Source organism: Apus apus, chromosome 13, assembly GCF_020740795.1.
Source record: "Apus apus isolate bApuApu2 chromosome 13, bApuApu2.pri.cur, whole genome shotgun sequence".
NCBI lineage: Eukaryota > Metazoa > Chordata > Aves > Apodiformes > Apodidae > Apus > Apus apus.
This window is the reverse complement of record NC_067294.1, coordinates 5,975,635-6,002,357: the sequence shown is the minus strand read 5'-3', so window position 1 is coordinate 6,002,357 and position 26,723 is coordinate 5,975,635. Positions and strand designations below refer to the sequence as shown.

General features: G+C 57.4%; 3 protein-coding genes across 3 annotated transcripts; 1 reads left to right on the top strand and 2 right to left on the bottom strand.

Annotated features, from left to right (window-relative positions):
* Positions 1 to 416: 416 nt before the first annotated feature.
* On the bottom strand, positions 417 to 5,987 carry GM2A (ganglioside GM2 activator). The gene is made up of 4 exons (XM_051631029.1): positions 5,689 to 5,987; positions 3,086 to 3,238; positions 2,078 to 2,260; positions 417 to 1,980 (listed from the first exon to the last, which is right to left on the bottom strand). The coding sequence occupies exons 1-4, from the start codon at positions 5,803 to 5,805 to the stop codon at positions 1,825 to 1,827; spliced, it is 609 nt and encodes a 202-aa protein (XP_051486989.1). The 5' UTR covers positions 5,806 to 5,987; the 3' UTR covers positions 417 to 1,824.
* Positions 5,988 to 10,826: 4,839 nt separating this feature from the next.
* Positions 10,827 to 18,777, top strand: CCDC69 (coiled-coil domain containing 69). The gene is made up of 9 exons (XM_051631026.1): positions 10,827 to 10,874; positions 15,801 to 15,870; positions 16,356 to 16,513; positions 16,768 to 16,843; positions 17,029 to 17,099; positions 17,322 to 17,423; positions 17,577 to 17,696; positions 18,075 to 18,172; positions 18,316 to 18,777. The coding sequence occupies exons 1-9, from the start codon at positions 10,827 to 10,829 to the stop codon at positions 18,482 to 18,484; spliced, it is 912 nt and encodes a 303-aa protein (XP_051486986.1). The 3' UTR covers positions 18,485 to 18,777.
* A 2,124-nt stretch (positions 18,778 to 20,901) lies between these two features.
* On the bottom strand, positions 20,902 to 25,752 carry LOC127389947 (cationic amino acid transporter 2-like). The gene is made up of 11 exons (XM_051631019.1): positions 25,380 to 25,752; positions 25,127 to 25,282; positions 24,705 to 24,873; positions 24,312 to 24,448; positions 23,756 to 23,978; positions 23,137 to 23,273; positions 22,683 to 22,785; positions 22,409 to 22,551; positions 21,875 to 22,041; positions 21,360 to 21,468; positions 20,902 to 21,119 (listed from the first exon to the last, which is right to left on the bottom strand). The coding sequence occupies exons 1-11, from the start codon at positions 25,750 to 25,752 to the stop codon at positions 20,965 to 20,967; spliced, it is 1,872 nt and encodes a 623-aa protein (XP_051486979.1). The 3' UTR covers positions 20,902 to 20,964.
* Between the last annotated feature and the right edge of the window lie 971 nt (positions 25,753 to 26,723).

Below are 26,723 nucleotides of genomic sequence, written 5' to 3'. Positions count from 1 at the left end.
TCCCAGATCTCTAGCAATAGAATAGGAGGAAATAGCCTCAAGTTGTTCCAGGGGAGATTTAGATTAGATGCTAAGAAAAATTACTGAAAGGGTTGTCAGACACTGGAATGGGCTGCCCAAGGAAGTGGTGGAGTCACCATCCCTGGAGCTGTTTAAGAGCAGTGCAGAAGTGGGGCTTGAGAACATAGTTTAGTGGTGGCCTTGTCAGTGCTGGGTTAACAGTTGGACTGGATGATCTCAAAGGTCTAACTAAAGATCAAACCAAAACGATCTGATGATTCCATGATCCTCCACTGCTACCCCCACCCCAGCCCCACCACCACTTTCACTTCCACCAGCTCTAAACCACATCCTATTTCAAGATAAACAAATGTCACCCCCAGGTCACCCCAAGCACCAAGAGGAACCAGATCCACTTTCTGGTAAAAAGTTTTATTAAGACCCTGCAGTATCTGCCCAAAAGGAGGATGTCACCTTGGCACGGGCACTATGCAGCAGTGGGGAGACAGGAGAGGGGGTTAGAGCTTCTCCAGGCAACATGAACCCAGGTCAAACCCAGCAACAGGATGAGACAGAGCAAGTCAAGGGCACAGAAAGGTGGTGGGAGCACATACGCGTGGCAGAGGACCTCCCACCAGGGCAGCCCAGCAGTAGTTAAGGCATTCAAAGTGCTTGGAGGAAGACCAGGCCTACAGAGGGGGTCAATACTGTGAGCATCAACGAGGGATGCAGGTGGCTGGAGTGTCACCTGCACCTCTGCCCTGCCAGGGCCTGGCACAGGTGGGTGATGCCCGTAGCCACAGGTAGGAAAGATGCTACCTGCCCACGCCTCTACCTCCAGCCATGACCAGGAAACAGGCCCCCAAATGAGCCCCGGGCTGTTGGTCTTGATGGTCATCTCCCAGTCCATCCCATGTCCAGGATGTTGCTCCATGTGGCCAAGGTGCCTCTGCCAGTGCATAGGAAGGATGGTCCCAGTGCAGTGTCCTACCTTGGCTCAGTCCCAGAGGCAAAATGAGATGATGGAACTTGTCCTCAGTCAGGCTGTGCCCTAGCTGCCTGTCACAGCTGTGTGTCCCCCTGGAGCAAGCAAAGCCAGTGTCCAGCCACCTCTCCTGTCACCACCGGCCACTTGGTCCCTCATGAGTGTGAACATCCACTAGGGGTTTGGGCAGTTTCAGTCCTGTTGTGACGATTGTCCCAGGAGGGACATGGGGAGGTGACTTCACCAGTGCCTCATGTCACCAGCCTGGTCCTACACACAGGAATGTACCAAAGGCAGAGCCAGGGCTGCTATGATGGGAACAGGTTTTTTGTGGCCACTTTGGGGACACTTCTGCAAAACAGCCCCACGCTCCAGCCGGAGAGCCGGTGGGGCAAGCTAGGACACCCTCCAGAGCTAATCCTGCATCCCTCCAGCCTGCCCCCAGCACTCCCAAATGCTCCTTCCCCCCCATGGACTGCTCCAAGAAATATTGCTTTTCCCTGGAATGTTTTTGCCTAAAATTCCCTAGATGGGATTAAGAAAAAAAAAAAAGAGAGAAACTAGGTACTTTAGTGCTGAAAGGCTGGGATTATCTCCATGGCCACCCAGTCCAGAGCAGGGGACACCCTGATGATGGGCTTGGGGACAGTGGGACAGCCTGAGGCCCTTCTGTGTGTAGCAGGGGAGGGGGTCACTGAGCAGGGGTTTGGGGGCTGCCTCCTCCTGGCAGAGGGAGTGATGCACCTCACAGGGACGGAGTGGGACAAGATGGGGTGCAATGGGACAGGATGGGACAGGGGACCAAGGTGGTGGGGAGAGGAGGGATGGTCCCCTGCCCCTCAGTGGGACTGCAGGGAGAAGGCCAGCTTGACACAGGCGAGCTCCTGCCCGCCGTTGCTGACCTCCACACGGACCCGGTAGTTGCCATTGGTCATCCAGGAAGGCAGCTCCACATCAGGAAGGAGGAAGTCACTGGCTGGCAGGGAGTAGGAGCCCTGTAGAGAGAGGGGACATGTAGGGATGACATCAGCCAGACCCCCCAGGTCGGCACAGGAGGGCACAGTGGGACCCAGCATGGGGGTTCGGGCGTACCGCTTTGAAGGGGCAGTGGCAGGGGATGCCGTAGGTGAGCAGAGGCTCTGGACAGGTGGTGCCAGGTGGGATGAGGTTGTCAAGGACAGCACAGATGTCGTTGTAGGTGCAGCTGCCCAGCTGGTCGATGCAGGGCAGCTGGATCCAGAGTTCACCCAGCGCCTTCTCCACCACTGTCACCACCTGGAGGGAAGGTGTTCAACGCCAGTCCAGACGTGGCCACCCATGGCTCCTCCAGCCTGTCTAACAACCCTCCCACCCAACATCTCCCTCAGCTCCTGCTCATGCAATTCTTTGGGGTGTCCCTGGGGCCACCGCACCCCCTCCAGCCTCCCCCTCCTGCTTTCAATTCCTCCCTGCTGCAGGTTTCTCTTCCTCTAAACTCAGCTTGGCCCCTCAAGCAAACACTTCCCAGCAATCCCACACTTGCTCCATCCTCTCTCCTTGGTATCCTGTCCCAAATCCAACTGGCAGCTCCCATCCCACAGCTCTTGCCTCTGTGTTCCCCCAGCACACTCCCCACAGCCTCAAACAGGCTCCGTGGCATTGCTCAACGCAGCCCATGTACCTTGGGCAGAAAGACACGTTCAGCCTCATTCCATGAAGTCCCCAAAAAGGTCTCCCACAGCAGTGCCGTGGCATGTTCCCAGAGGGAACAGCTGGGTCTGGCTGCTGAAAAACCAGTGCAGCACTGTCAGGAGCACCCAGGGCACCTGAGGTTTCATTTCCCTCCAAGTCATTAAATCCCCAGGACACGCCACAGCTCAGGTGATTTCTCCCACTGGGACAAGGCTGGGAGCTTCCCACCGGGCTGTCTGCTCCCACTGCGGGTCTCCCTGTGCCCATCACGCTGTTGTGGCTCACAGAGCCCAATGTGCTCAGCCCTACACCACTTAGTGCCTCGTTCACCCAAGGGCTGCTCCTTCCCGTTTCCACTGCTGGGCATTTCCCAGTGGTTTCAGGAAGCTTTGCCCTCCCTCATCCCACAGAGGCATCTCCAGCACGTACCTTCAGAGGGGAGGCCATGGTCTTGCTGCTGCTGGCGGCCGCGCTGACGCGCAGGCTCCCTGGGATGCTGATGGGGTCGGGTGCCACGGAAAGGCTCTGTAGGACCACTGGGTTCCTCCCATCACCACAGTTCTCCCAGGCAAAGCCACCAACCTGCAGCACCAAGGGACAAAGGGACAGTTTCCCCAGTGCTGGATCTCTGACCTTCCCCAAACATCTCACAAACACAGCCAGAAAATGACCTTCAGCCCCTGTTCAAATGCCAAAAAAAATCTCCCTCTGCATTTCTCACACCCCCAGCATGAGGGCATTGCACAAACTCTCCGTCCAGCTCCCCTGCAGGGACTTTACAACACTCAAAGAGGGTTCCCAGGAAGCAATTTCCAACCTTGCCTCAGCTCAGCCTCCGAACACTTTGCACATGAACCAGGCAAGAAGCATCCCTCATGCCAGCACCCAGCAAGGTGTGCGAGAGAGAAGGCAAGAGAGCAAGCAGGGATCAGGGCAGGGCTGCAGTGGCTGCAGTGGCCAGGGGGATGCTGTGCCCTGGGCAGGCTGTGGGGCCAGCTTAGCCCTCCCATCTTAGCCAGGAGCAGCCTGGCCACTGCAAGCCCTCATCTGCTGGGTCCAGCAACCTGGTCCCACACAGGAGCAGGAATCACATCTGCTGCATTTTGAACACAGTTTAACATTTCCACCTCTGATGCTTGAGGGGTGGATGAGCCAAGCCCATCTTCTGGCTGATGTATCCCAAGGGCCTGATCTTGAGCTTGTTCAGTCCAAACAAGCTGGGGAAGCTGCATTGTCCCATGGGATAATGAAAATCCACATGCAGAGGATGTTGCCCAGACAGGGGGACATTGCTCGTGTGTCATAGAATCACAGAATGATTCTGGTTGGAAAAGACCTTCAAGATCGTCAAGTCCAACTGTTAACCCAGCACTGCCAAGTCCACCACTAAGCCACGTCCCCGCAGGGCTGAGAGTCGTGCTGGGACATCTCCCCTGTGCCCTTCAAGTCCCACCACCCTCTCCAGCCACCCCTGGCAAAGCCACGGGCTGGCCACAGTGCTGGAGCACATTGCTCCCACACCCCAAGTTCAAAGGCAGGGGGATGGCAGCAGTCACCTGCAACAGCCCCACCCCCAAGCCTGCTGCAAGCCCAACCCCAGCTCCATCCCGAGCAGACTTCAGCCTAATTGCAGACCCTTTCCCAGAGGGAAGGCAGGAAGATGCCTGGGCTGTGTCACCCCGAGCAGGTTCGGCTGGGGCAGCCTGTGTCCCCACGCCAGGGGCACAGGGCTCTCCCTGCCTGCTCAGCAGCCACAGAACCGGTGGAGGCTGAATTACCTGGTGCCAGCCGGCAGCCCCAGCAGGCAGCCCTGCCCACGCAGGAGAGGATCCCATCCCAACATCCTGCTCGCCAGCCCGGAGCAGCTCCGGGGCGCAGGGCAGGACACGGGGCTCAGGGCAAGCCAGGGCAGGCTGCACCCCTAAGTTTAGCAAGAGCTAAGAGCCCCTCACCCCAGGGGTCTGCAGGCAAACAGACTCTGTGGACCTAAACATCGGGGTGTGGGAGCGTGTTGCTGTGCCACAGACAGCCCCCTGCAGCCTTCCTAAAACCGGCTCCCCCTTCCCTGGGGGTACATCAGTGTTCCTGGAAAATAAATATATTCCCCTCCACACCACGTGAGAGTCATGCATCTGAATCAGTTGTATCTTAATCAGTGATCGTTGATGAGCCCAGCCCAGGGCTGTGTGGGAATGCGGAGGCAGCAGCCTGAGCTGGTGAGCTGGAATATCATAGAATCACAAAAGAGTTTGGGTTGGAAGGGTCCTTAAAGATCATCTAGTTCCAAACCCCCTGCATCGGCAGGGACACCTCCCACTAGACCAGATTGCTGCAAGCCCCATCCAACCCGGCCAACACTTCCAGGGAGGAGGCACCTACAACTTCCCTGGGCAACCTGGGCCAGGGTCTCACCACCCTCTTAGGAGAGGATTTCTTCAGAATATCCAATCTAGATCTACACTCTTTCAGATTAAAACCATTCCCCCTCATCCCATCACTCTATGCCCTTGTCCCAAGCCCTCCCCAGCTTTCCTGGAGCCCCTCCAGGCACTGGAAGGTGCTCTAAGGTCTCCCTGGAGCCTTCTCTTCTCCTGGCTGAACACCCCAACTCTCCCAGCCTGTCTCCAGAGCAGAGCTGCTCTCGAACGCAGGAATGCCAGCCGAGGCGCCGGGAGGCCGCAGGGGAAGCTCAGCGGAGGGCAGCGAGGCCGTTGGGCTGCTTGAACTAAAACTGTTAAAACCGAAATCCGCTGCCGGACCCGAGCCTGCAGCGCTGCTCCCCACGGCGGCCAGGACTATGGGGACCCCACTGCCACCCAGCTTACACCTGCGCCCAGAAATCAGCCCTTGCACCCCTCCTTCAGGGACAGAAAACGCTTCCGACCTTTTGCAAAACCCAGTAGGATCACGGAAGCTTCCTTACCCCCCTGCACCGCTCGGGCTGCTCCCCCCCCCCCCGCCGAGTCCCCAGCCCCCTCCCCAGCCCCCTCCCCAGCCCAAAGAGGGTGGGGTGCAGGGCTCGGGGGTCTCACCTTGCCCAGCCTGCGGACACCGCTCCGCTCCACCAGCACCCGCGGCCGGGCCCCCCCGAGCGCTGGCGGGAGCAGCTGCAGGGCGCAGAGCGCCAGCGCCAGCCCCGCTCCCAGCATCCCTCCTCCGGCAGCCGGGCAGGAGCGGGACAGAGCCGGGAAACGCGCCGGGGCGAGAACACCGAGAGGCGAGGCCGGCGGGAGGCAGCGAGGCAGCTTCGCGAGCCGGGATTCCCGAGCCGCGCTTCCCACCGGGACGGGGCGGTGAGTCTGGGGCGGCCGGCGCGGTGGGACTGCCCCTGCCAGCCCGGCCCTCCTCCCGCCCCCTCCCTCCCCTGTTTGCGCTCAGATCTTCCCTCCCTCTTTTTTTTTTTTTTTTTTTTTGGTTCCCTTCCCCTCTGTCTGGTTTTGGTGTCAAGAGCAGGACTGGAATCTCAGGGATGCTGGGACGGGAAGCTGCGCCTTCCCAAGCGCCCAGGGAGCAGGACGCGGGGGGAAGCGGTGGCAGGCGGCATGCCGAGGTACTCCCACCGCGCCAAGGCACCCACACTGCCCAGCTGGGTGGGTGAGACCACACCACGTCCCCCCACCCGCGGCTGTGTCCCTCCTCGCACCCCACTCTGGCTGGCCGAGACCCACGGGCACGCAAAGGGTCGGTGCCCACCCCGGGCAGGACCCCTGTGCCCCCCTCCCCTGAGCTCAGGAGAGAGAATTTGAGACCCTGAACCCGATGCCGTGTGTGCTGCCGGGGGAATGGGGGCACCCAGCTGTCGGGCTGTACCCCCCCCCCCACTGGGCTGTTTGCCACTGCCCCCACCCCACTACCCACCACCCACCTACCCACCATTTTAGATTTAACACCCCCCTCTTCCACCCTTCCCCCTCTGGGTGCCTGTTTTCCAGCCAGAGCTGCCCCAAGCCCCCCTGCCATGCTGGAATGCCCCCACAATATCCCACCATCGTGGATGGCACAGAAACGTGGGTTTTCCCCTGTATTTTGGTGAACAGATGTTTTTGCCCTGAGAAAAGCTGGAAGGGACTGAGCCGACTGAACACACAGGACATGAGTGTGTCAGGTCTCAGTCCTTCCCCCCACCCCACTGAGCACAGTTAGACCCTTCCCCACAGGCAGCTCAGCTCTCACTCCCACACCAACACTAGCTGGCCTCCCCGTTTCACTCCTGGCCCTGGGAAGGGTTGCCCAGCTTGTCCAAACCCCTGCCTCAGCTCTATTTTTAGCCTTCCGTCCTTATTTAGCAGCGAGGCCGGTCGGGAGCGTGCAAAGCAGGGCAGGGGAGCAGGCAGGACACGGGAGCAGGGCCCTGATGGATCTGCTGCCCACCCCGGCAGTGACAACTGCGTCACTGATCCCCCGCGAAGGCTCAAGGGTGAGGAATAAATAGCCCTGTTCCTCCCGCCCAGGAGTGGAGTAGAAAGTTATCCCCTGGGATTAGTTTTCACTTTGAGGCTTTGGACCAGCCAGGGCATGAGGATGGGGATACATGGGGAAAGGCTGGAGCATCATGTCTGGGGGCAGAACAGGAGCAGAGCCCCTCACCTCAAGACTCCAGTGCCACGTGCTTTCCTGCTTCTCACAACCCGTGTGGGTGAAGGTTTCACTCTCCCATTCCCGTCCTTCCCCCCTCCATTTCACCATGGAAAAAAAAAAAAAAAAGAATAAAGGACTGTAAGGACAGGTTAATCCACATCTTTTTGCTTGGAGAAACACGGGTAGGGGCAGAAATGTCTTGAAATCGCTGCTCTGCTTCAAGACAGACACACGTGTGACCTAAATCCCTACCAAAGGAGTCTGCAACCTTTTTCTGGGCTCCAACACTTGCAAGATCCTCTGCAGTTCAAAGTTTTCTGAGCTATCTCAGACATGCAAAGGTCGAGTCACGAGATCTCAGCAGATCAGGCTAAACATTTTCAATTTGCATTGAAGACGAGCAGCCAGCAAGATGGGTGACAGCATTACTGACATTGTTAGCTCTTGTTTACAACAACAAACAGATCATAAATGATGTGTGGGACAGAGGGGTGCAACCACAGACCAACCTCTCTCCACTGCACATGCCACCAGCTCTGCCAGGACCTGCTGGGCATTGCCACAGGTCAGTGCATCACCCAAAAACCTTCCAGCAAAATCTTCTCTCCCCCACCCCTCCCACCCCCCCCTTTTTTTTTTCCAGCCTGGGTTTCTGAAAAAATAAAATAATCAATTAAATATTAATGACTCCATCTCACAGAACCACCCTGCACACAGACCATGCAAGGCCAGGTCCCAGATGGAAATCCCACAAACACTGCCTTGTACCCACCCCGTCCTGCCCAGTCCTTACCAGCTGGAACTGGAGAGAGTCAAGACATTTTAACAGCTTGCATAAATACTTCTCTTATCCATAAGCTTTGGCAAACACTTTAAATGACCATTGGTACAAATTAACTCCACGTTCAAGCCAGCTGTTATCCCATTTACGGCAATTCAGCTGAGCAGGAGATAAACCCTCCTAGACCCGTTTTTCCAGGCAAAAGCCTTGAGACTCCTCCAGCCACCATTGTTCTTGGGGAGAGCTAATGATAATGCTGAAAAAGACATCAGGGCAGACTTCAAAAGAAGCTGAAGCTGCCCCAGGTGGGTCTGCCACACAGCACCTCCTCGTTGCTGTTTTTGCATGGGCAGAAATGTCCTGGCAGCCACTGTCCCTGTCATCTCAAGCCCCCTGCAAGCAGCCTCCAGCAGCCCCAGCACCATGTGCTCCCTGGGTCCACAGGCTCTCTTGGGTAGGAAGAGGGGATGAGCTGTTGTAGCTATGGATCCCACTCCTACAATGCCATGGGAAGTCCTTGTTTTGCTCAAAAGTGGCTGGACAGGAAAGTTCATGGCTGTGCTGCCCTGCAAAGGGCACAGTGTATTGGGGCAGAAGAAGATGAAGCAGGGCTGAGATGGGAGATCTCTCCAGCTGGGAACCATCCCATGCAGCCCACACAGGAAAGATTGGAGAAACTGAAAAATTGCTAAAATGAAGCTAAAATAAGAGATCTTTGGGGCAGCACAGGCAGGGCCTCCAGCAAGCAACCTCACAGATGTGCCTGTGGGCAGAAGGATGTAACGTGATCTGGTGTGGCCCCTTCTCCAAAAATCATGATTTATGGAAGTTCAGCCTTGTAGCTGTCATAGCCAGCACGAGCCCACAGCATCTGCCATGATGCCTCAGCCTGAGGTGACCAAATCCTCTGTTTTTTCTCCCTGCTCAGAGAAACCTTACCCAGAACCCTGCTTTGAGGCACACAGGCACCCCCACTGAAACCAGAAATGACCACGAGCCCATGTACAAACTGCTGGAGCTTCATGCACCAGCAAGACATGATGGCAGCTGGACTGGCTCCTCGTCAGCTGCCCACACAGTTGTTTCTGTTCTCAGCCATGGCCCCAGCGATGCAAATTCAGCCCGGAAATACATGTGTGCATTTGTGCTTGCCCCTGTAAAGCCTTCAGTCTCCAAAATCTGGACCAGGATTTTTAATTAACCCTGGGCTGAGGAGGGTGGAGAGCAGCACCTTGCACAGCATTTTATCCTGCAAAGGATCTCCTCAGCCCAAATAAGTACTCTCAGGTAGGGAAGGAGACTTGCCCCATGTATGAAGTGCTGGGGGAGATAAGAGCAGAGACGCTCTCAGTGGTTTCTGAGCAGTGAGAAGCTGCTGTGACTCATGAAATATCACCCAGGTTATGCAGCACCTACCCAAGAGGACAACTAGTCCCACCAGTCCCTGGGAGCCTTGAGGCAGCTGTGGGCTTGCCCCTCACCTTCCCCACCCTCCTATCCAAGTGGTGTTTCACAATTTCCCTGTTACCAAAGTTACCATGGCAGAAAAAACACCTCGGAGCCACAGGTGAGGAGGCGACAAGCACCTCTGCAGGTGCAGAGCAGTGCCAGAGGGGCAGCAGAACACCAGGGTGCTGGCAGCCCCGAGCCACGGGCTGCTTGGACTTCTCCCAGGGGATATTTGGAAAAGTTAGAATAGAAACTTGTTGACAAAAACTGGCACTGTTTCCATATGGGCACAGCCTCGTGACCAGGTTGAAACACTCCTATTTCAGCAGTGCTGGGTGGCAATGATTCATTTTTCAGGTCAGAATGTGTGTTCATTTAGAAATGTCTGCTTTTTTCACAGCATTTAAAAAAACAACAACATCAAAACCAAAACATCTGGGGGAACCTGCCTTTCCTCCCATTAATTTTTAGACAGGTCACTTTCAAATCCATGTGTTCCCCTAACTCTTCAGAACCCACTTCCAAAGTGCAGGATTTCCTCCCAGAAAAGAGCACCCTGGTTCCAGGCCCAGCGTTTGGGGTGTTTGGGATGCTCAAGAGGGGGGTTGCCAGGATGCAGTCCCACAGGCAGTATGGACCACACTGAAAGCCACTTCCAGCCAGCTAACCCCAGAGCTCCTGCCAGAAGAAACACCCCAAACCCCACCACCTTTCCACAACTACCCGAGCACATGCTGAATCTTCATGGGGTGAAGGCAACAGCCAGGATGGATCCCGACTTTGCCTCTCACACCCGTTCTCCCAGGAAGCTGAAGTAAGTTCAACCAGAGCAAGCCCCCTAAGCCAGCCCTTCTCTGGCTGGGCCACAGTCCCGGTGCAAGGGTCCTGCTCCCCTTGCTCAATTCGGAGCACACCCTGTGCAGGGGTCTTGCCCCCTTTTCCTCCCACCCAGCACGGAGCATCCTCAGGGCAGGGGATCCCGGGGACAGAGCAGTCCCGCGGCGAGCGTTTCCACTACCCTGCTTGGGACAAAGCCTCCTGATGCCAGGGCGGGGACATCCCGGGGCGGAGGGGCCCCAGGGCCGGAGCACCCCCGCCGGGCGTCCAGGGCCAGCCCCGGGGGCGGGCAGGCTGCGGCGGGGGGCCCTGCCGGCGGCTCGGGGGTGCAGAGCACCCTCTCCCGGCGCAGCCTGCGAGCAGCTGCGGGGACTTTTTTATTATTTATTTTTAAATTTATTTTTTTTTTTCTGCCTGCCAGCCCCAGCTGGGGCGACTCGTCCCGTCCCGTCCCGTCGGAAGCCGCTCTCCGGGGGATGCAGAGCCCCGCGCTCCGCGGCTGAGCGGGCTCCCGGCCGCGGCTCCATGGGCTGCACCGGCAGCGCCCTGCGCTGCTGCCCCGCCGGCGGCAAGGTACCGGCTGCGGGGGCTTGCGGGGCTGGGCCGGGGCTGGGCTTGGTGTGGGGTCGGGGTTCGCGTGAGATCTGGGTTCGTCTGTTGTTGGGACTCGCATGGAGCTGGGGTTCGCGTAGGGCTGGGGTCTGTGTGGAGCCCTGGGGGAGGAGGTGTGCTGAGGGCACCCGGTGTTGCTCCCCCCCTGCCCCGGGGGGTAGTGTGGCTGTCCCCGACTGTGGGGGACTTCACCAACATCGTGGCAGAGGAGCTGGCACCCGGCACAGCAGAGCTGGTAGCCACCTGCCCAGCTGGACCTCCGGGCTCTCCCCCACATCACGGGGAAGCCCGTACCCCAGCATGTGGGGTGGCAGTGCCGGTTGGAAATGCAGGTCCCATACAGGACAGGGATGGGTTCCTCCAGCCAGAACTCCTCCATCCTCTCACATCATCCTCCCTCATCCCAAAAGTTGTGTTCCCCCTTGTGCCGAAGGTGGCACTTGTGCGGGGGGATGCCCCGAGTGCCCAGCAGCTCTCGGTGCGTTGCTCTGCACTGAAGAGCTTTTCTGCAAATTGAGGTCTAGAAATTATCAGCTGCTAATTATCATTACTTTTTGCTGTACTCATGCTGCCCCAGAGTCCCACCAATGGCCTCGGGAATTGTTTGTGAGGTTAATCGTGCTGTGGGTACCCGTGGTGCTGGTGCCTTGAGGGTGGCAGGGGCAGGAGGGAGGTCGGAAGGGCCCCGCGCTACCGCCGTGCACGGGTGGCCCTTCTCAGAGGCAGCTGTGAGAGCTCGGCGGCCTGGGACCTTGCTGGGATGTGTGGGGGGAGCAGGCGTGGAGTTTGCAGGGCCCCGGAGCCAGCAAGTGCCTTTATTTACAGCACTTGCAGTCTTGGCTGCTTTTCCATCTCATGGAAAAAAAAAACAACCAAAACCAAAACACCAAAGAAAACCAAACAAAAACAAACAAACAGAAAAACCCAACACTCTTCTCCATGTCATAAGATGAGACAGTTGTGGGCTGGTTTGTGACTCTTAAGAGCTCACAAGAAGGGAGCATGGCACAGGGAGAAATAGCAGCCCTGAGGCCCCAGGTGTTGAGAGCCGCACGTTTATCGAAATGCGGAAATTTAAGTCAGAGTCCTCTGCCCACAGACACCTCCCTTCCTGCCCTCGCCTGCTCTCGAGCTGTGCTCAGCCTCACAGCACTTTTCTCTGTGGTTTGTGCCCCATAAAACAGCCCTGCTGCTGTGACTAAGTTGCAAATTAATCCCGAAAGCAGCACTGAAAATCCCCTTTATGGCAAAAAGGGCTAAGGGCAGGCATCGAGCCGCTCCTGCCCACGTCCTCCTGAAAGGTCTGGGGGGAGACCTTCACCCGCCCACTGCTGATGGGTGGCCTTGCAGATTCTCCCTTGGGGTTGACTGGGGATGGGGGGAACCATCAAACCCCAAGGGTGATTCTTGGGGCGAATGTCATGGGGCTGGGTGCTGCCACATGCCTGGGGGCTGCAGAGGCTTTTGGGGCTGGTCCCAGGCTGGAGGTGACCTTGTGGAGCCCGTGCCAGGCTGGGTCTGGTGGGTGGGCGGCATACCAGGAGCTACTGCATGCCCTGGGGGAGGCAGCTTGGCAGCCTTGTCCTTTGTCACCGGGCAGCAGAGTGATAAGAAGGCATGAGCACAGGTGCCACGGCTAGAGCTCATCCCTGAGCTCTGGGACCATCCCCAGGGATCCCTTCCCCTCCCAGCTCCATCCAGCCATGCTCGGCCACTTGCCATCACCGCTCACCATCCAGCCGTGCTCCTGGCGTGAGAGAGGCCAAGACGCCTTCCCAAAAGTACAGGCCTGAGGCTTGGCCGCCTTCCAGGGCTGGAGTGAATTTGTTTTGGAGATATAAGAACTATATGTAGCAGCAGGAGCCAGGGAAAGGTCAGGACACAAAACTCAGGGCTATCAACGGCACGAAGGGTTTGCGTACAGTCTGCGGCACGGGTCTGGCTGCAGGAGAGGTGACAGCCACCTTCCTAACACAGCTGGTGGTGGGAGGACAAACACAGCGGCAGGGTCGAAGACAAGTCCCACACACCTGTGCCAGCGTTGCTCTGGCAGCCCTGAGCATCTGCTGCAGGTCCCATGGAGGTTTTAGGGTCACAAGCCAAATCCTGGTCCTCTTCTCTGCAGCCACAAAGCAAAACCTCATCCCCAGGAGCAGGGTCAGGATTTAAATGCTCATTTCCTGCCTCTTTGTGATTTTGTTCCCTGACGGTAACGTTTCATGGTTTCATTGCTTAACATACTTGTAAAACAGGAAAAGAGGAAGAAAAATACAGTACAAACCCCCACCTCACACTGAAAGCTGAAGCAGAGGCTGCAGCCAATCGTGCTGGCTGCCTCTGCACGGGTGCTCCCCATCACTGACACCTTCAAGATGCCTCAGGTTCTGCTGGAAAACTCAATTAATCCATCCATAAGCAGTTTTGCCCCAGACTATTAGAAATATTTAGTTCTAAGAATGTGGATACTTATATATATATAAATATAAATGTAACTAGAAGGTATTTTTGGCACAAGCCTCCTCAAAGCTAAAGATTTCCAGAAGCATGGCCTGCACCTGCAGGATGCTTCAGGCTGCTTCTTCCCTGGCCAAAGCCATTCCAGCTGGAACAATTCCCAACCCACCCTCTGTGCACACAGTGGATATCAGAACCATCTTGCAGGTCTACGAAGTGCTGTGGGTGATACCAGAGACACAGCTCCCACATGCTGCCCTGTCAGTGGCAGCAGAAGGTCCCTCTATATTTCAGTTAGCTTTCAGCCATGTTTTGCTTTTCACTCTGTCTTTGGCAGAGGAGCTCTCATCCCAAAGGACAATTGAGTTATCAGGAACAAAATTAGCTCCAGACACTAATTGTTCCTAGATGTAGGAAGGGTGCCTGGCTGGTAGCCTTGGGGCAGGTATTTAGATTTGCTTGCTGATACTGGCTTACCTCTTGCTCCCTTTAGGCATTTCTGAGTTCAGTGCAGTTATCTCAAACCACCCTCCTTGAGCATGGTATCTGAAGCCTCGTCCCACTGGCTTTGGGGCGTGGGGGAGAGGTGTAAGTGCCCTGGATCTGTGCTGGGAACATTGCCCGTGCTATTGGGGTGACCAGATGTGACCAGTCCTGGGCTTTCTGTCCATGGGCATCACCTTCACCATTGAGAAGTTTGGGCAGGTGAGGTTTGGGAGTTGATCCTGGGGGAGGTACCAGCATCCTGCTCATGGCGAGGCTCAAATTATCCAAAATCCTTGGGGGCTGTGTGACCCTGCCATGCCAGGACAGTCCCTCTGTACAGCCTTTGCTTTGTGGCCATAAAACCTGGGGGCTTTTGAGGTTCTCATGATACCCTGGGGCTTGCAGAGTCCCAACTGTCTCATCCATCCACCACCCCCCCACACACACCAAACTCCAAAACCCAGCCTGGGATACATTAAATAGCAGTGGGATGCACATTGGATGGGATGGGTGTGGGGGGTAGGCCGGGGACCCTGGGGACCCTTTGCAGGGAGGGCTGCCAGGGCTCAGCGGCATCCCAGAGCACCCCACATTTACAGGAACAAGCCTTGTCAGCAACGAGAACAAACCCTGCGAATCCCAGCCTCCCGGTGCCTCCTCTCCCCGCCGCCTGGGCGGTGCTCAACCCTGCGGCCGCTCACGCCATAGAAGGGAAGATAAAGCCCCAGCTTTCCAGAGGCTCCGAGTTTTCCTGCTCTCTCTGGCAACTGCTCTTCCCTCCGGCTTCAGAAGGGGGGCTGCAAGGGAGGCAGGGACGCCTGTTTGCTTTGCTTCGCTTTTTTTCCCCAGCGGGGCTCCCTAATCTAGTCTGTGTTTGGCCACGCCGCTGTGACAGCGGGGGCCAAACTGGGGTGCGGGGGGGGGGGGGGTCCCCAGCTCCCCGCAGGCTGCAGGGCTGGTTTCCTTGGGGACTGGTATTTTTAGGGGTGGCTCTGCCGGGGGCTGGAGAGCAGCAACGTGTCTGCAGGTGGATTCCCTCACCCACGGTGCATCCACAACCCTGCCCAGAAGATCAACCCGGTGAGGGGCTTCAGGGGCAAGATCCACCCCGCAGTGGGGAGACTGAGTTGCAAGAGCAGGCGAGCTCTGCTTCTATCTTTCAGCAACAGATAAAAATATAGCCATCTCTTCTTTTGTTTTTTTTTTCTTCTTCCTCCCCTCCAAGTGACTAAATTAAACCCATGCAGGGCTGGAAGGCATCCCGCGGAGCTGTGTGGCTGAAAGCAGCTCCCGGCTCTGGGTTCTATCAGCCCCGGCAGCACTGGGAGCGTGCGGGAGTGCGCGGGGCCAAGCGGCACATTCCTGCGCTCCTGAGGTCATTCCCAGCTCCGCCAGCCCTGCCCTGCCCTGCTGCCAGCCCTGCACGAGGTCGGCGGCTGATGTAGTGTTGTTTTTCATTTCTCACTCCTGCTCCAGCACGGGCTGGGTCAAAGCCCAGCTGAGCAAAGCACCAGGGTGTGTTCGGGGTGCCACAGGGTGCCAGGGACCAGGCTGAGCCTGAGCATCCCCGGCCAGCAAGGACAGGAGGAGGGTGGCAAGGAAGCACCACAGCCAGATCCCTGCCCAGTGCTGCCTGCTCTCACCCACCAAATGTCTTGCTGCTGGAGCCTGTTTTGCACCAGCACCATTTATCTTTTTTTTGAGGGGGAAGGAATTGTGAGCAGCCCCCAGGTTTTCCAGCTGGTGGCTGGCAAGAGCTCAGGGTGTGCATCCGTGGGGGCTCAGGGCTGGCAGAAGGCAGGGGGCTGGGAAGGACCACTGTTGCTCAAACACCCATGTTTTAGCAGGGCTGAAGCATACAGGGTGCCTGGCTGCAGGGTGTCCTCTGCCTGCAGGCACCTGCCCCCTTTTGTCCCCCCCTGCTCCAGCCCTCTCTCTCTCTGACAGAGACAGCTAAAAGCCCAGCAGCAGAGGGGACCAGCTTCCCAGGAGCTCACAGCCTTGAAGACAGAGAACGGTGAGAAGAAAATGTGTGTCTCTTCCCCTGCTGTGCTTTCTCAGTGTGACATTAGAAAGGTGGTAGGACAGGCCCCAGTGCAGGCTGGTTGCCCTGGGGCCAGGGAGGATGGGTATGAAGGCTGCAGCCTCCACATGGTGCTGGTGCAGGTGAGCAGATGTGATGGCATCCTAGGGATGATGGAATCCCAGGGACAATGGCACCCCAGGGATGTCAGCATCTCAGAGATGATGGTATCTCAGGGATGATGGCATCTCAGGGACAATGGCATCTCAGAGATTATTGTATCCTAGCCTCTCCTCAGGGCAGGAGGTCTGATGAACTGTGTACTCTCTGAGCCTGCCTAATTAGTATTAATTTGCACCAGTGAGATTGGGGGGGCAGTATTTGTCCACTGGGAAGAGGACAGGGGCTGAACCAGAACATCCAAGCAGCCCAGTTAGCAGGATGCAGCTGGCACCCCTTCAGCCTCCTTTGCCTCACAGCCAATGCCACCCTATTTCCTGAGGATGGGAAGGAGAAGGCAGCGCTGGGAGAGGAGCGGACGGAGAGCTCAAGACTCCTCCGAGGGCAAGAGGAGGAGTGGCTGCAGGATTCCAGCCAGGAAAGGATCACAAGAATTGCCCAGGATGTTAACATCCAGGTTGGTCAAAGAGGCGGGTGCTGCTGGGGAAAGCATCTGGGCAGGGAGTGTGTTGCCAGCCAGGACTTCCCAGGCACACGTCTGACACACGCTGGACTGGGCTCTCCCATTTTTGGGAGAAGGAAGGTGTTGGGAAGGGGTTTGGAAGCCCAGAAGAGTGCAAGACTGGTAGCACGTCATGAGGGGCAGGAAGGGCCAGACCTTCCCTTACGCCAGGTCAGACGTGTAGATTTTGTCATCTCCCTGCTTCCTAGGTGGAAAAGGAAAAACACGTGGAGCTGGAGGAGCAGTTCAATGCCCTGAGGAGAGAGCACATGGAGACCCTGCAAGGTAAGTGCCAGGACATGAGGGCTTCCTGCAGCCCCTCTCTCCCCCCTGAGTGCTCCTGCCTCTCCTGCTTGGTGTGGGGTCATGGGGATGCTGGCCCCCTGCTCTACAGCATGGTGGGGCTCCGGTGAGGCTTGCTGCCCTGGTGTCCCCACACTTGTGACTCTCAGCTCATGTTCCCCCTGCAGAGCTCCAGAGAGCACATGAGCAGAAACTGCTGCTGGCAGAGTCCCACCGCAGGTCCCAGGAGGCCTTACAGGTACCTGCAGAGAAGTCCCTGGGAAGGGGGTGACTGTGGAGGGCTTGAGGACCATCAGCTGGCTCCACCATGGTGCCCCAAGCTCCTTGGTCCCTGGTGTGCCCAGGGATCACAAAGGCTCCTCCAGCCCTGGGGTTATTGGGGTGCCATAGCCTAGCAGTGCCCCAGCTCAGAAAGAAATCCCAGGCATCCCTCATCCTGCTTCTTCCCTGGCTGCCCTAGGAGACGATTCAGGCACTGAATTCCCAGCTGAAGTCCTTCCAGGAGAGGATGAAGCGGGTGGAGGAGTCACTCTTGAGCACAGACTACAAGAAACACATCCAGGTGCAGGGAGGGGTGGAGGGGAGGGGACTGGGCTATGCAGGGCCCCAGCTGAGAGCACTGGCCCTCTATGATCATGGAATGGGGGAACTGACCTATGGCAGATGCCCCAAGTGCCCACCACACTGGAGCTAAAGCACCCATTGTGTCCCACAGGAGCACGGGAGCCCCAGCCCCTTCTGGGAGCAGGAGCTGGAGAGCCTGCACTTTGTCATTGAGATGAAGAATGAGCACATCCATGGCCTGGATAAGAAGCTGCTGAACCTGGAGACTGTGGTGGGTTGAAGGGGAGTGGGTCAGAGGTGGGCTTTCTTCTTTCAATTTCTTCTCCCCTCCTGAATCAAGGTCAAGTTGACTGGAGCTTTGAGCAACCTGGTTTAGTGGGAGGTGTCCCTGCCCATAGCAGGGCGTTGGAACTAGATGATCTTTGTGGTCTCTTCCAACGCAAACCATTTTATGTGATTCTATGAATCCCGTCCAGAAATTGTAGCTGAAGTGGAGGTGGATGGAGCCCAATTCCTCTCTTGGAGAGGGGAGGGGACACGGATGCAATGCCATCACACTTCCACTCAGGCAGCATTCTCCCCAGGACAGGGTGACAGGAGGTTCAGGGGCACTTCCCAGCTCCCTCCTCACCTTGTGCCCCACTTCCAGGTGGAGAGGAACCTTCTCTTGGAGGAGAAGGTGAAGACTCTCCAGCAGGAGAACGAAGACCTTCAAGTTCGCTCCCAGAACCACTTAGTCATGGCAAGGTAAGTGCTGGTCCCACCAGCTCCTTGGTGGCATCTCCAATGGGGGGAACCTGCAGTGCCACCAGGTGCTTTGTGGGGACTGGAGAGGGCTGGCAGGAGCTTTGTTCCCTGCGGCTCCTGCAGCTGATGCCATGTGCCTGCAGGCAGCTGTCGGAGGAGCTGCTGGCCGCCCGCGGGGCGCTGGAGAAGGAGACACAGCTGCGGGAGCAGGTTTGCCATGAGAAGGAAGAGCTGCTGTACCGGGTGCTCAACGGGGGGGACGGATCCCCCTTCCCCATCGCTGCCGGCGAGGTGTCCCTCATCGCCACGTAGCACATCGCTGCCCACGCCACTGCCCAGGGGGCTGCCGGGGCTTGCCTGCGGGTGTGTGAGCCCAGGGCTGCTCTCACCAGTGTCCCCAGGGCTGCTCTCACCAGTGTCCCCAGGGCTGCTCTCACCAGTGTCCCCAGGACCAGTTGAGCCCTCAGGGCTGCCCCATCCGACCGGGGCCATGGAGCATTTCACAGGACACTTGCACCTGCCTTTCCCCAGCCTGTGTGGGGCTGCAGGGAGGACTCTGGATAGCCCCTTGTACCATCCCTGCAGCCCTTCCTCTGGTGGGAGGTTGTGGGGGGCTTTCTGGGGGTGAAAGGGGTCAGCCAGGACATGCCGACGTGCATCGGGCTGGATCCAACCCAGTGCTTGGCTCTGATCAGCACCGGTGCTGCCGGGGGGTGAGGCGAGGAAGATGGGGTGGTCACTGGGATGAGGATGAGCAGCCAAAGGGTGAGGAGGGTACTGGGGACACAGTGGTGTTAAGGTACCTCATCCCATGGGGAGCATCCCAGGAAGCAGGTGGCCAAGCCCAGGGCTGAGCCATGGAGGCTTTCATGAGGCAGCAGCAAAGGGCAGGAGGGACAGGAGCAGCTGGATGCATCTGCCACCTCCAGCACTGCACTTGCTATAGACCATATCAATCCATCTCAGTTCAGGGCTTGGCCTCCTGCTCAGACTGCTCCAAGCAAATAGCCAATGCCACCCACTCCCACCATTTCCTGGGATAGCAGGGATACCCCTGTCAGAATCTGCCTCACTCCCTGGGGAGGGGCTCAGGCAAATCTATTCCATACCCTCCTCTCCCCATCACCTCCTTCATCACCAGCAAACAGCTCCCAGGGATCACTCCTGCAGCCCAGGCACACCCCCACTCACTGTCACACAGACACCAAGCCCTCCTTGTCCTTGCTGCCCAGCAGCAGCACCACCAGCCCCACCTTCTCCCCCAAAGCCAGGCAGAGGCTGCATGCCCAGAGATGCACATTCAGGGAGCAGAGCATCTTTCCAAGGGGGAGCAGAGCACTCTCCCTAGGGAAAGCACAGCACCCTCCCAAGGGACAACAGGCTTCAGTCACATCACTCCCTGCTCTGCATCTCCCTTGAAGAAGATACTCCAAGCACAGCTGTGGGTCAGGGCTGGATGCACACAAGCACTTTCCACTGGGTGCACGAGTGTGGTGGGACGGTTGCTGCTCCGGGGGCTGTCACTGGCCTGTCCCCTCCCTCGGGGCTGTTTAGCCTGGGTGTGTGTATGTGTGTGTGTGTCTGTCTGTCTGTCTGTGTGTGCACCAGGCCGATGTGCCACTGGCTGTAACAATTACAAGTCTGTATGAAGCAGCAGCCCCAAGAATCCCATGTCAGTGGCTTTGGGGACCAGTGCGGAGCACCTCGAAGGAGAGCCATGTTCTCCACAGCTAGGGCAGGGGGAAGATAGGGAGGGGTGGGAGCAGGCACCATGTAGCCACAACAAGGGAGCCTCAGAGGAGGCCCCAGTACCAGTCCCCCTTTTCCTGCTCCTTCCTTCATTTCATTAATTTCTATGGCCTCCCAGCACAGGGCACACCCCAAAGGAGCTGTGGCAACAGCCACTTCCATCTTTTGTTCAAATCCTTACTGGGAAAATAGCAGCTGAACAAAGCAGCCAGGAAGGCAACATGGATGAGGAGCCCAGCTCTCACCCAAGCACTTCCATGAGGTGCCCAGAGTGGAAAATGGGGGTGCCTGTTGTGTCAGAGTAATGTCCCACCTGGGGACCCACTGCTCCACACATCCCCACAGCTCTGGGACAGGTGGTGGAGCAGCCTCCAGCTTTGCACAGCAACCACAGGGACATGGGGGTACTGGGCAAAGGGAGACAAGGCTGGCAGGGTTGGGCATCCTGCTCTGGGCACCTGGTACAGCATCCTACTCCCCTGAAAGGGCATCCTGCGTGGGACCCAAAGGAATGTGCCCAGCTCTGGGAAAGCGGAGTGCTGGGAACCGAGGAGGAGGAATAAATAAGTCCAAAAAAGGACTTACCAACAGTAAGGAGGAAAAAGCCCAGCACAGGCAGTGCCTTGGTGGACACAGGAGGACAGGTAGATCATCCCTGCCTGCCTCGGGGTGCCAAGGCAGCAAGGAGGGTCAGGGCAGCACAAGAAGCCTCTGCTCTGCCATGAGCTGCTGAGGGACAGGGTGGGCAAAGGGATGGGGGGCTGAAGGGAGAGGTTTCAAAGGCAAAAAAAACCACTCCAGAACCCAGTAACAGCAGCAAAAACACTTGTCTGCTTTATCATCTCCAAACAAAACTCCTTGGGCAGGGGCTTGTCATGAGGATTCAAGTTGCTCAGGGAGGTTCACCAGACTCAGGAGAAAACGCTCATTTCAGGCTGTGCTCCTCCATGGGCTGGGACCTTCAGCCCAAGGGGACTCTTAGGCCCTCAGGCACAGGATGGAAGGGGGTGGGGGGAGGCACCCAGGGACCTGCTTGTCTCCTTTTATTGGCCCAGAGCAGATGGGCATCGTGCCATCCTGCATTGCTCTGGGGCCACCTCCCTGGCCGTGCTTCCCAGCAGCTCCTGGGGGAATGTCCCTTTGGGCTGGAAGCCCTCTGCACTGTGCCTGATCCCATAGCCAAAGTAAATGAGGAAACCTGGGAATGGGCAAGAACAGGGTGGTGGAATCCTCCCTCTTCCCTCCCATCCACAAATTTCCCACTCCTTTGGGCCACACATCAGAGGACAGCGTGTTCCCACCACCCCTTGACATCATCTCCTCCATCTGCCCACCACTGCTCTGCAGCCAGCACTAATGCTGAGGGTTCCCAGACCCCCAGTGCTTCATCCAAAGAAGCTGCTGCCATCTCCGGGACCTCGAGGGTGGCAGGGCTTACCAGTGACCATCCAGAGCAGGTAGCGCAGCCAGGCGGCCGCGCTGAGCCGGGCCACCAGGAGGCTGTTGATGGTGATGCTGAGGAGTGGCAGGAAAGGCAGGCAGGGAACCTGCTGGGACCAAGCACAAGGGAATGGGGTCATACCCGCACCCGGAGGCACCGGTGTGACCCCACGGGCAGGGGTTTCACAGCTGGATTTGGCTCTTTGCTGCTTTGGCTGGTTGACAACAGGTGAGGGGAAGCCCAGCCTGGCCGTCAAGCTCAGAGATCTGAGCTGGGACTGCAGCCTGTGCTGGAGAGGGATGCTCGTGGAGGGTGGTTTGGTTGACAGGTCCTGCATCAGAGCAGGAAGTGCTGCAGGACTCAAGGGGGAAGCAGAAAACCAACAGCAAAACCAAACAGGCTCTCAGGTCTGGGTTGCTTTCTACTGAAGAAGGCTGTGGCACTTGCCTCTGCTCCATTCCCCTGGGCCTTCTCCCTGGGGATGTTCCCTGAGAGCCAAGCTGTGTGCTCACCATGAAGGATGCTCTCTCCAGTCTCTGAGGCTGTCTCCAGATGAGCAGAGCTGCTGCCAGGATTCCCAGGAGAGGCAGAACCAGCACAGGGATGCACCAGGCAGCCCCAGCCCTGAGGCAGGGCCACCCAGCAGTGCTCAACCAGCCCACGGTGCAGACCAGGGCAGCTGTGGAGGGACGATGGCAGCACATCAGGCCAGCACATCCCTGGCTGAGCCCAGCCCTCTCCTGGGGTGCAGCACCCAAAGTTGTCATGGCAGGAGGGACAAAGGACGAAGAGGGGACAGGGCTGGGTCATGGTGGGTTTATCTTTTCCCTCCAGCCAGCCTGCAAAGCAGAGGGAGCAGGAGGTTTCCTGAAGTCCCGTTGGAGCAGCTGGGAGAGGGCAAGAGGAGGAGCCAGGCCCTTCCTGTGCCCCATTGCCAGGTGGTTTTCAGCAAGCAGGAACCCCCCAGCCCATGCTACAGCAGCCATGTCCCCTGTGGGTCTCCCATTCCAGCTCCCCGTAAAGCCCATCCATCCTCCTGGGAATACCTATGGCTGTCAGAGCCCAGGCCACCACAGTGGAAGAACATGGGGTAGGAAGCGGGGGAGGATGGACCAGATGGTCCCACCAGAGCTGTACAGCTGGGACCTTCCCCACAGGTGTGTCCTGAGCACTGGATCCAGGCTGATACCTGAGGAGCAGATATTGGACACCAAGGCATGTGAGTGTGCACCTGCAGTGCACCAAGACCAGTGCCTTGCCCAGGGCACGGCCAGCACCAGAAGCTGGGTGAGCCCCATCCCCTGTCCCCAGCAGCCCCACCTGAGCAGTAGCACACAGCCAGCCACCAGTGAGTAGGCCAGCAGCGTGCTGATGGACATGGTGTCAACCAGGACTTTCAGGTCAAAGAGGAGAGCCAGGAGAGCTGTGGGGATGAAAAGCCCTTTAAGCCTCCCAGCAGAGCTGGTAGCTGAAATGTGCCCATCTCAGCCATGTTCTCCCTCTGACACCACTGCAACTGGACACGAGCACCTCAATGAGCTGGTGATGCTTCAGTCACTGGTGTGAAGCATCCTATCACCTCAGAGAGGGTGAACTGGTGTCTGGGACAGCATCAAGGCCAAATGGTCTCTCACCCACACTGAGGAGACCTCCCTCTGCCTGGGGAGACGTCTCAAACAGCTACTGGCACCTGGGAGGTCCATGTTGTCCTGCTGAAAGGGGACATCCACCAAGCCCGGCTCAAGGTTAAGGGGTAACCAAATCACTCACCCACCTGCCACCCCTCCAGACACCAGAGTTGCCACCACTGGGCACTGACGGCGACTGACTTTGGCCAGAGGTGTGAAGAGGAGCCCATCTCGAGCCATTGCATACAGGATCCGTGGCATGGGAAACATGGACCCCAGGAGGCTGCAGAGAGGGGAGGAGATGGAGAGAAGAGGGAAGGCATCTAGGAGGTGCCATCTTGCCTTTTAATCCACATTAGGTGCCAAGGGAGCTCCTGTTCATCTGTACAGTCCATGACCTTCTCAAGACCTTGCTGATAAGACCATAACCTCCCTCACCATCAGATGAGGAACAATAGCAGAGAAGCAATGTCTGCAGGTGACAGGGAGCCCTGTGCACACCCCAGCCTGCTCCTGTGGTCACAGAGCCACCAAACACCTGACCACTTCCTCCAGCTTCAGGCTAAAAGCAGCATCCCAAGGGGTTTGGTTACTCTTCTTGATCAGTAGGGGCCAGGGCAGGAACAACAAGTTTTGTGAGGAAGGGCTGAGGGATTTTGGTAGGTCAGTCAGAAGGAGAGAGTTTGGGATAGGTCCTGGATTTGTTACAGCTCCAGTGCAACCTTGCTGTGAGCCACTGAGCTGCCATCAGAGGACTCCCCTCACCTGGTGGTCAGGGCACACAGTGACCCCACAGCCACTGTGTGCTTTGCACTGCTCCAGCCAACATACTGGAAAGCTGCTGGGAGAGGGCTCATGGTGTCCAGGAGGTAGTAGGGCATCATTAGGGTGAGGGCAGCAGACACCCCAAAATATGCCAGGAAGCAGATGAGGAGGGAGAGTAAGATGCCCATGGGGATGGATCTTTGTGGATCCCTCACTTCTTCCCCTGGGGAGGACAAGCTCAGCTGTAAACACAGATGCTCATTTAACAGCCTGTATCCTCCCCATGAGAGGGGAGACAGATCATCTAGCAAGGACCACTAGACCTCCTGAGCTCCAGAGTTATGGGGATAGGGACTGTCTCTGATTCAGGATTAGCCCAGTTCTGCCACATGGACACTTACAGTTCCTCCTCTGAGCACAGAGGGTGGGAGAGAGCAGCTGAACACAGAGCTGGGAATGTGTCCTTTCCCAGCCCAGTCCTACACCAGCTCCAGGGACAATCACCCCCCAGCCTGCAGGGGAGGGTCCCACCAGCATCTCTCCCCACCTCACTCACCTGTGGTGGCAATGCAGTCAAACCCAACAAAGGCATAGAAACAGGCAGAGGCTCCAGCCAAGGTCCCAGCAAAACCATAAGGCATGAAGCCTCCAACCCCAAAGGCTCTGGTTGTGTTGGCAGCCATGGACTGGTTCCTGGGAGGGGGAGAAAGAATCAGGCAGTGCAGAAAGGTCAGTGCAACGAGGTGCCAGGGTAGGACAGGCCGAACAGCCCATCCAACCCCCTCAGCACCAACCCGGCAGGATTTAGGAGTTTGGCTCTTTGACACGTTGCCAACAGGGAAGGAAAAGATGGAAGAAAATGGGATATCTGGGGATAAAGCATTAGGGAGGTGACCCAGCAATCCCCATCACCCTCCGGAGTAGGTAGGTAGGACGGTGTCCCTCATACCCAGCCTCATGGACAGCTGCTCGTGGCAAGTCATCCTCCCTGAGCTTCCAGTTGCTCAGGTCACCTTTGATGAAGCCACTGACTGTGACAAAGAGCAGGACAAGCACATTGAGAGCCGTGAAGGCTTTGTTGACTGTGGTGGACTCCTTAACTCCAAAGGAAAGAAGACCTAAAGACAATAAGAGCAAAACTGGGAAAGCCCCCTGGATGACACCAGGCCCACAGGAGACATTACTAAGGAGGGTGGAAAAGAGGGGACAGTGGTAGAGTCAGGAGGATCTGCAGATTACCCCAAACCCCCCTTGTATCCTTGTAGGAAAATGGCAAAGCATCAGAGAGGTCAGCACCATCCTGAAGAGCCCCTGGTGGGGCGAAGAGCTCACCCTACTCAATGGAGGGTGGCACAGGGTGAGGCACCCTACCTGCCAGCAGAACCACCAGGCCAGCAGCAAAGGCATCCGGGTGCTCTGCCAGCCCCACAGAGCTCATGGCTGCATGAGCACCCAAAACCCTCCCCATCTTCTTGCCAAGGAGCTGGTCAAAGGTAGCACTCCAAGCCCGGGCAACGCTGGCGGTACCTGGGGAGAGACGGCAGTGGTGGTGGCCCCGTGGGGTGTGGAAATGAAACCCAGCAAAGCCACCCATGCACAGGTGGAGGGAGGGGAAGGGCCTTACCGATGAGATAGGACAGCAGCAGGTTCCACCCAGCGATGAAGGCCCCCAGCTCCCCCACTGCCACGTAGCTGTAGAGATAGGCAGACCCAGCCTGGGGCACGCGGGCCCCCAGCTCAGCGTAGCACAGCCCTGCCAGGGCTGACACCACAGCAGCAATCAGGAAGGACAGGACAATGCTGGGGCCAGAGCTGGCCTTAGCCACTTCCCCTGCCAGGACATAGACACCAGCCCCCAGCGTGCTGCCCACTCCCAAGGCAATGAGGTCCAGGGTGGAGAGGCAGCGGTGAAGGCTGGAGCCCTCTGAGATGGATGGGACTCGCTTTCTGCGGGAAAGCTTCTCCAAAAGAGAGAGCAGGCAGCTCCAGCACAGCATCTGCAGGAGAGGAAAGGTGCTCTAAGGTCTCCCTGGAGCCTTCTCTTCTCCAGGCTGAACCCCAACTCTCTCAGCCTGTGTCCATAGGAGAAGACAGGACCATCTTGCCCTGATGATTTTCCATTTTTTCTGCAAGCAAACTACTTACTCCAGCCATCCTCTGGGGAAACCCCTCCAAGTTTGAGCTGATGGGGAGGGCAGGCACCAGGCAGTCCCAGTGACACTCTGCCCTTAAATCCCTTTTGGGAGCTCCCTGGCCCTCCCCTCACTGACCACCACTCTGGGCTGCACAATGGGAAAACTATGTAGAAATATTTTTCCCACAACGCCTTCCAAATCAGACACACAAGCCTGCAATGCTAATAGGCTCAGAGGCATTATTGAGGGAGTTTAATTAACATTTTAAAGTTGCCTGCACAGGTGAAAGGGGCAACCCTTTCCCCCTGTCCCCACTCCCTCACACTAGGAGCCTCAGTCTGTGGAGCAGGTTTTGGAGGAAATCCAGGCAGAGAGGAGCAGAAACACAGCCAGGTCAGGATGCAGGGGTGCATGCAACTACATTTGTGACTGTGCCCATGCTGAGCTGTCCCTAGGGAACACAGAGGGAGGTGAGCAGGTCCAAGAACTGACCACAGCATCAAGGCAGAGGAGCACAGACCCAGCTGGAGATGCTGCGGTGTGACCTGGCTGGTCTTCTGCACCTTACAAGACTAAGTCTGGGCTCTGAGTAGAGGCTGAGAGCTGGCATTTTGGGGTGAGGAGCCAGCTCTGACTTTAATGTAGATAGTGCTCAGGCTGAGTCTGCTTACAGGTTCTGGAGACAAAAACCTGTTAGGCTGTGATGTAGTTCAGCACATCCTCCAGCTCGCAAGGAGCAGAGGAAGGGGACATCAGCCATGCAAGAACAAAGCAAGACAGGATCTAGAGCACCTAAAACAGGTTTGTGCTCTAACCATAGGGCTGTCCTGACT

Bases quoted from the DNA above. Each gene is read 5' to 3' on its own strand.
- LOC127389947 (XM_051631019.1), bottom strand. From the start codon at position 25,752: ATGCTGTGCTGGAGCTGCCTGCTCTCTCTTTTGGAGAAGCTTTCCCGC. The intron at 22,786-23,136 runs GTGGGTGAGTGA...TCATCCCCACAG, and splicing joins GGTGTCTGGAGGGGTGGCAG to CTCTCCTGGCTCTCCTCTTT. The intron at 21,120-21,359 runs GTAAGCCCTGCC...GCCCATTCCCAG, and splicing joins CCTGCTCTGGATGGTCACTG to GTTTCCTCATTTACTTTGGC.
- GM2A (XM_051631029.1), bottom strand. From the start codon at position 5,805: ATGCTGGGAGCGGGGCTGGCGCTGGCGCTCTGCGCCCTGCAGCTGCTC. The intron at 2,261-3,085 runs GTACGTGCTGGA...CCTTCCCTCCAG, and splicing joins CCATGGCCTCCCCTCTGAAG to GTGGTGACAGTGGTGGAGAA. The intron at 1,981-2,077 runs GTACGCCCGAAC...CTCTCTCTACAG, and splicing joins GCCACTGCCCCTTCAAAGCG to GGCTCCTACTCCCTGCCAGC.
- CCDC69 (XM_051631026.1), top strand. From the start codon at position 10,827: ATGGGCTGCACCGGCAGCGCCCTGCGCTGCTGCCCCGCCGGCGGCAAG. The intron at 17,697-18,074 runs GTGGGTTGAAGG...CCCCACTTCCAG, and splicing joins TGCTGAACCTGGAGACTGTG to GTGGAGAGGAACCTTCTCTT. The intron at 18,173-18,315 runs GTAAGTGCTGGT...ATGTGCCTGCAG, and splicing joins AACCACTTAGTCATGGCAAG to GCAGCTGTCGGAGGAGCTGC.